At 38.8% G+C, this 8230-nt stretch overlaps 1 protein-coding gene across 1 annotated transcript; it reads left to right on the top strand.

Moving 5' to 3' along the window:
* The first annotated feature begins 6840 nt into the window (after positions 1 to 6840).
* LOC149541365 (uncharacterized) lies at positions 6841 to 8023 on the top strand. Its single transcript, XM_089796047.1, has 2 exons — positions 6841 to 6932; positions 7091 to 8023. Exons 1-2 carry the CDS (start codon positions 6911 to 6913, stop codon positions 7714 to 7716), a joined length of 648 nt encoding a protein of 215 aa, XP_089652173.1. The 5' UTR covers positions 6841 to 6910; the 3' UTR covers positions 7717 to 8023.
* Positions 8024 to 8230: the final 207 nt, after the last annotated feature.

Genomic DNA, 8230 nt, shown 5'->3' with positions numbered 1-8230 from the left:
ACTCTCTTCTAACCCAATTTTTCCAGATGAGGGACATGTACCTAATGACGCTTGTGGGGCATCCCAAGTTGTGGTATATTAGAACTGTGAGGTCCCTGTAGCTCCTGTGTCAGAGGCTCTAGTGACACTTGGGGCATCGAAGGATAATGACGTTGTTCTAGCTAACTTGGTTAAGGATGTGTTAGCATCAAGTAAGGGTAAGGGGTCTCCTCTCCCCTTGGGGTTGATGCATAGACCCTTTAAGCAGGTTTCCTTTACTCCTCTAAGGAGTGGGTACAAAACAAACCAAGAGAAGATTAAACTGATAGGAGATATATTGATAGAGCCTAGGTCAGTGAAACCATTGGATCCTCATTTTTTCCATTCTACTTAATGATGATTATTCTCTCATGGAATGTTAGGGGGTTGAATAGCATGCTTAGATAAAAGGCTATTCAGAGTTTGGTAGTTGATCATTCTCCTAATGTTTTTTATATCCAAGAGACTAAGCTCTCTATGGAGTCTATGGTCCAACATGCATCTAGTATTTGGTCTTGTGGGCAATGCCAGTGTGTTGGGGCTATGGGTAATGATGGTGGTTTAGCGATCTTTTGGGACTTGCAAAAAATTTCTCCACTTGGTTGGGTGTCTTCTCACTCAATCCTCTCTATAGTGGCTTCTACTTTAGACTCGAGAGAGGTAATCATGGTTACTAATGTGTATGCATCCATTGATCTTGTGGGAAAGGAAGAACTTTGAAGGCATATTCAGTATGTTAGAAATTGTCACCCTTATCATCCTTGGGTGTTAGTAGGGGACTTCAATTCAGTTTTAAGTCAAGAGGAGAAGTAAGGTGGTTTGGCTAGATTAGGGCCTTCTTCTGCTCTTCTTTGGCAACACATATCACTTTTCCATCTCTCTAATATTAAGCCTTCTAATGGTCTCTATACTTGGAATAGTCAAAGCACTGGGGTTGATGCTATCTCAGAACGTCTAGAAAAATTTCTTGTTTCTTGTTTCTGGGTTAGTGGCACCCTTACTCTCTCTTCGAAAATTCTTGATTGTAGGGGTTATGATCATTAGCCAATCAAATTTTCAGCTATTGGGGCTTGTATTCCAAAGCATCCTCCTTTTAAGTTCCAGTTGATGCAGCTTCATGACTCCTCTCTTTTTGATTTTGTTTTATGTTGGTGGAAAGATGGTGCTCTTGCATATGGTCTCATTTTCTAAAAGGCTTCAATATGTTAAAAAGTAGCTCAGGATATGGAATAGACAATGTTTTGAGAACCTTCACTCTATGAAGAGGCTTGCTCAAGAAGATCTTGATGTGGAGATTAGAGATCGAGGTTTCTCAAAGGATCTTGGAAGGGCTGAATCTCTTGCTTCTAGAGCTCTAGAAGAATGGGAACTTCAAGAGAAGAAAAAGGCTAGAGTTGATTGGCTCTAGGAAGGTGATCAGAACACTGCCTTTTTCCATAAAATAGTGCAATCTCATCGAAATCAGAGCAATATCTCTTCTTTGGTTAATTCTCAAGGTATCCAATTGACTTCCCTACCAGCTTTGTTCCAGGAGGCTACTCAGTACTTTTCTACCCTCTTCTCTAAGGACTCTCCTCCTACTGATAATGAAGAAAATATTATTTTGTCTTGTACTCCTTCCCTTATCGCTCAGGAAATGAAACATTATCTCATGCGACCAATATCTTTGGAAGAGCTGGAGGAGGTGGTCCTTGGCATGCCTAAGGGGAAGGCTCCTGGTCCTAATGGCTTTCTAGTTGAGTTCTTTCAGGAATTTTGGGACATCATTAATCATGATTTGTTTGAGGTGGTTTAGGAATCCTATTCTAGTAAGCAGATGCTTTGGGCATTGAATTCTACTTTCTTGACTCTTATTCCAAAAAGAGAGGGTGCTAATCAACTGGAGTTTTTTAGACCAATTGCCTTATGTAATGTGGTTTAAAAATTTATTACTAAGTTGATTGCTGAGAGAATTAAAAAATGGCTTCCCATTATTATCTCAGAAGAACAAGGTGGTTTTGTTGTTGGAAGACAAATTTTGGATGGGGTGGTTATTGCTGCTGAGGCTATTCACTATATGGCTACTTCAAGGGAGAGAGCAATGTTTGTTAAGCTAGATATGGCTAAGGCCTAAGATAGAGTTAAATGGAGTTTCCTAAGGAGTATTCTTCTTTCTTTTGGCTTTAGCTCTGACTGGGTGAGTTGGACTATGAGTTGTGTTACTTCTGCCTCTTTTTCTGTTCTTCTTAATGGTCAACCTTCTTAGTTATTTGGTGCCTCTAGAGGCCTTGCCAGGGTGACCCTCTCTCCCCATATCTATTCAGCATCATGGCTAAGGGCTTGGGCAGATTCATTAAGTATCAGGTGTCCCAGAATTCTATTCAGGGGTGGTGGTGGCATAATGGTTTCCCTTTTCTTTCCCATCTTCAATTTGTTGATGATTCTACTCTTGCAGGTCTTGCTAGGATCAAGGAAGTTGAAGCCTTTTGACATACTCTAGACATTTATTTGGTAGCTTCAGGCCAAAAGGTTAATGAGCACAAATATTCCATTTACTTTTTTAACACTCCCGATTCTATTCAGCACAGGATTGTTGGTATCTTGTAGTTTCAGATTGGGTCACTTCCTTTGACTTATCTTGGCATTCCTATTGTTGTTTCTACGCAACCATGTCTCTTTTAGAAAAATTTGATTACCAAGCTTTAGGATAAGGTAAATCATTGTACTTATAGATGGCTTTCTACTATTACTTAGGTTACTCTTCTTCAATCTATTATCCAAACTCTTTGTACTTATAGAAGCACAGTTTAGGCTGCTCCTATCTACTTTCTCAAGGAGTTTGATGTTCTTTCTTGGCAATTCTTTTGGAGTGGTAATTTGCATAGCACTAAATGGAGCTTGATTAGTTGGGAGACTATTTGTAGGCCTAAAAAGGAGAGTGGTCTTGGTCTTCGATCAGCTCTCTTGAGTAGTTAAGCATTGGCTCATATTATTACTCATAAATATTTTTGTAATGTTGATCCTTACCCTATTTCTACACTTCCTCTTGAAGGTCGTGGCTCAATGGTCTGGCATACTCTGAAGACGAGTGCGGTGTTAGTCAAGAGAGGTCTGTTCTAGATATGTAAGGGAGGTTCTAAGGCTTTGTTATGGTCTAATGCTTGGGATGGATTCCCATCCATATTATCCATGTACCCTCATCTTTAGACTCTTTGTGATTCTTTTCATGTTGTTGGATGGGATAAAGTGGCTCATTACAAGACTCCTTATCAATTGGGACCTATCATTGGTTACAGATGGAAGCACTCTTCTGATTGGCCTCCTGGAGGCACAGACGTGGATCATCAGGAGCTTTCTCAAATTCTAGCCTCTAGAGAGTGTTTGTCTTTGCTAGGTCCAGATGTTTTAGCTTGGGGAGGTACCTTGTCTGGTAAATATCATGTCTCTATTGGGTATCAAGAGATAACTAGACAATTATTTGGAGATGTTGAGGTCCCTTGGTGGAAGCAAGTTTGGAATAAAATTTCTTGGTCCAAGTGCAATTTTTTCATATGGCTAGTGGCTCACAACCACTGTCTTACATGGGATAATCTTTGTAAACATGGATTTCAGGGCCCCTGTTATTGTGTTTTGTATGGTAATGGGGAGGAGTTTGTCTCCCATCTATTCTTCCATTGCTCTTATTCTACCCAGCTATGCCACCTTTGGTGGAGTGCTTGGGGTTGCTCTTGTAGGCATGCTTCTTGTTTGCTTGAGTTCTGGGTCCACTTGGGCAATGCTCCCTCTAAGTCTTCTCCTCTCCATGTTGCTTGGATTGCTAGTCCATCGTTCATGCTTTGGCATATCTGGCTGGAGAGTAATCGTCGAATCTTCCAAGATGTTCGGCTTCGTGTTATGCATTTTTGGTGGAAGATCTCACATTCTCTTTAGGAAACTATTCAAGTGAAGTGTGAGCTCAATGGGGGTATGGATCCAGTTGATCTTGCTATATGCAATCGCCTCAATTTTCATCTTCAAGATGGGGTTGCAGCTCAAATGTTTCCTTCTATGTCCAGGCAGCCTCAACATCAGAGGAAAGGTTGGGTGAATCGGGGTGGGCATTGGACGACTCCTCGCCGTGGAGTTCTAAAAATTAACACTGATAGTTCTTCTCGATGGAATCCAGGCCCTACTGGTATTGGGAGAGTGGCTCGTTGCAGTTATGGTGATGTTAAATTATTTTTCTTAGTACATAAGGGTGACTACACTAACAATCTCATGGAGGCTCAGACTATTTTATATGTTCTGGAACAATGTTGCTTGCAAGGATGGAGTAAGATTATTTTTGAGTCTAATTCTCAAGTGGTGGTGAACTTTCTTTCTTCGTAGGAGCTTGAGGATGTTAGTTGGCAGGTGGCCACTATTGTTAACCAGATTATTCTCTTCTCTACCTCTTTTCAATTCATTAGGTTTACTTATATTCCTTGTGAATGGAACAGAGTTGCTGATTGTTTAGCCAAATGGACTTCTAGTTATGCTAAGGGCTGGAATATTATGGATAGGGGACAACTTTCCTTTGAGATGGTGCAAGAATTTGATGCACTTGTTGCTCAAGATCGACCTCCTTGTTGAGCTCTCCTTGTTGTATTTCTTTCTGTCTTAATAAAATTTTACCCCTCTTTTTCAAAAGATGAAGAATCAATTACTTAATTCAACTTCTGTTTGTTATATTATTGAGGCTAAATATATAACATATTTGAGATGTGACTTACCTAGAACTATTATTCACTTATTTTTATTTGGTTATGCAAGTCATAACTGTGCTTGTCATAAGTCTTAGTTATTCCATTTGTCTTGATTCAATCAATAAATATGTTTTAACATTTCTATAGCATTTTCCTCTATGGTTCGATTTATTAATGAATTTTCCTGAGCATTTTTGGAAGTAAATTTGTAGTCACTTTATCGGCCAGAAGGATTTATATGGTATCGATTAATGAAATGTTAAAGGAATGAATAACTCTTTAAGTGAGTTGTATTAAAATCCCAACTGGTAATCCATATTGTCATATTCTTATGTGATTGAATAACCTGCACAAAAAATAATTGTTTCTGCTCACGAAAAACCTATGCATAATCGGCTACAATATCAATGGGGATCATTGTTTTTTTTATTTTTTTTTTAGACTGCAGGAATCGGTGCAACACGGCCCCCCTATAAACTGCAGTGCGCCTAATAAACTTTTTAACGTGACCATTAGCGCTGGCGCGACACGCCCACCGGTACCACGAGGACGGGGGAGACTAGAACCCGTGACCAACCCCCTGCAACAGGGAAGATTTAGCCAACCGAGCTAGGGCCCCCGCCCTAATGGGGATCATTGTTATGAGACACATGATCATTGGTTATTCCTTGTATCAAAGTGATTCTACAAGTTTCTTTTCTTTAGTGTTGAAGATTACATATAAGTTTATATGCACCCATTGCTGATATTGATTTCTTTGATAGTTATATGGGAAATCTGTGGCTAAACTGATCCATCGAGATTTGGCTTGGAAGGATAGTGATTGTGCAAGCGCGAAACATGGTATCCCAAGTTTGGTTATGCTATTATCAAGTTGATTAATATTGGTTCAGAATGCAAACCAATTTGAAATCTTTGTTTTAGGTTTTTCTATTATTTTAAGGAAACTAATTTTATATCAGTTTAATTGTAAGTGGTTTCGAGTTTTGGAATATGTTTTCTAGCATTTAGATTTTCGTTTAATAGTTAAGTATGAAGAATCAATTATTTAAACTTCTCTTTGTTATAACATATTTCCAAATTTCTCTTTTGATTTTTAAATTGATTACATCTCTTCTACTTTAATTTCACTCTCTATTTATACTCTAAATCCAAAATCTCTTCTACTTTAATTTCTATGTGAAATGATTTGTATGCAAAAAGAGTAGTTTTATTTTTATATTTATTTTAAATTAATAAAAAATAATTGTTAATTAGATTAAATGAACACGTAAAATATTTATTTTTTATTTTTCTACGAATAATTATTATAATCAATGTATATGTTTATATGTATACACACACATATAAAGAGAGATGATAGGGAGGGGAGGAAGTGAAAGAGGATGATTAGAGGGACGGAGATGTGTGTTTGAGAGAGAGGGAGGAACAATGAAGAGGATGGGAGACATGATGTGGAATGATTTATGTAAAAAAAAAACATTGAAATGGACATGTAAAGTATTTATTTCTTATAAAGTGGACAGTTAATATAATTAAATTGATTACTTAAGAATTAGACATTACTAAAATTAAATCCAAGTGGCATGTTGTTATGGTTAAGTTGTTGAGTTGTTATCTTTGCCATCAAGGTTCAAATCTAATGGGGACCATGATAAATTTGACAATGTTTCGTCATGTCCTCTCAATTTAATGCCAGCTGTTAGTTGTATTATAGTGATTTGTTTTACATGATGTATTTCTTCCAGCTACCTCGTGTAACTGTTGTTCTTACGCACGACCAATTCAATAAAAACATTAGTTAAATGACATAAAATATTGGTTAAGAAATTTCCTGTAAGGAAGTCATTCGATTGATGTTGCAACGATTCCCATGTGGGACTTCTGCGTGTTTGGTAGATTTTGAATGATTGACAACTGAAAACACAGCCGTTTAGGTGTCTTCACATCATACGCATTAAGCCTGACTTGTAGAGGAGCTTAGCCATATGACGTAATGAGCCTTACATAATATTGCATATATATATAGTAGAAGAGTTTTCGGAGAGGAACAAAAATCATTAAATTACTAGTGCTCACATTCACACCTCTCAAGTTATAGTTTAGCTCTTGCTGCCTCCCACGTTATAAATGAATGAGAAGGGTGAGTATTCCACCGCAACGTCCTACGTTGAGAAACATTTTCTGCTATGGCGCAATCTGCTGTACTAGGTATGGTGAAGAATCTTGATCTGCATATTTCCTTTTATATAATGTCTTCTGCATGTTCATCATTTTTCTAATGTCTTGTGCATATTGGATTTCTTTTCGATCGAGTGAAGATGCAAATAACATACATTGACTATAATTTCCTCATGTGATATATGCAGGCTTTGGACTTGCTCCCCAGATCAAGGGTCTAGGTGGTGGCGTGGATCGAAAATGGCAGGGGGTCGGCGTAAAAAAGGAATATGCCGGGAAGAGTCAAGGCATACGTGTCCCCCTTCACAGAGGGCCACCTGCGCTTAGATGCGCGCCAAATCAGAAACCCCTTCGACGTTGGCCACGTGTCCAGGAGCCCATCGAAGCAGCAGCTGCGGAAGTGGGAGAGGGAGGGCCTCAACTAACTTATAAAGCGCCCCTCGCCGACCCTCCGCCGGGCTCTTTTCGACAACAGAGTGGGTACCCTTACCCTGACTCTGCCTATCCCTATAACCCTCACCAGCAGTTTAACCCTAACGTGGGTTATCCTCAGCAGATTTACCCTCAGCAGTATTCTCCGCAACAGCCTAATCCGCAGCAGTATAATTATCCTCAGCACATTTACCCTCCGCAACAGCCTGATCCGCAGCAGTATATTTATCCTCCGCAGTATATCTACCCTCCACAGCAGCCTAATTACCCTCCACAGCAGCCCAATCCGAGCTCTCCACCTCCACGGCAGTCAAAGTGGTCAACCTTAGCAGATGTGTTGTCTATATTTGCTCACATATCCGGTATCCTCGAGGCCATTTAGAGAGCACACATAATAACCTCATTGGCTTCGATCTAGTATAGGATATCGTCAATGGGTTTAGCTCTTACGCCGTATAATAAACCCAGTGGCTTCGGCCTACTAGGGACTCTCCTTGTGTTATTTTCCTGTTGTGCTACGCTGATATTACCAGCCCTTCTTGTCTATTCATCTGTCGTATCGTGATATTAAAAAATAAGTACCGTTTCTATTTATTTCTTGCTTTGTTAGAGTGAGAAGATATATCTACGCATTGTCAATATAGTTCTTTTGATACTCTTTCATCTTATAACTGGAGATTTCTGGGAAAGCGTTATGACAATGTTTGTTAGAATTTAGTAATAAGCAGCTAATACACGATATATTATTTTGCTTTTCTGTAAAATTTAAATTAATTATATAACTCAAAAGTCAGAATTATACGTAAAAATTTAGACACCCGTCTACTTTTTTATTTTATAAATAATTGTGACTAACATGTACTTGTGACTAGCTAGCAAATGTGGAAAGAGGTAGA

Source organism: Cupressus sempervirens, chromosome 8, assembly GCF_028749045.1.
Source record: "Cupressus sempervirens isolate cs-2001-9-10 chromosome 8, ASM2874904v1, whole genome shotgun sequence".
Classification (NCBI taxonomy): domain Eukaryota; kingdom Viridiplantae; phylum Streptophyta; class Pinopsida; order Cupressales; family Cupressaceae; genus Cupressus; species Cupressus sempervirens.
The sequence above is the reverse complement of the archived record's forward strand: the minus strand, read 5'-3'. Positions and strand labels throughout refer to the sequence as shown.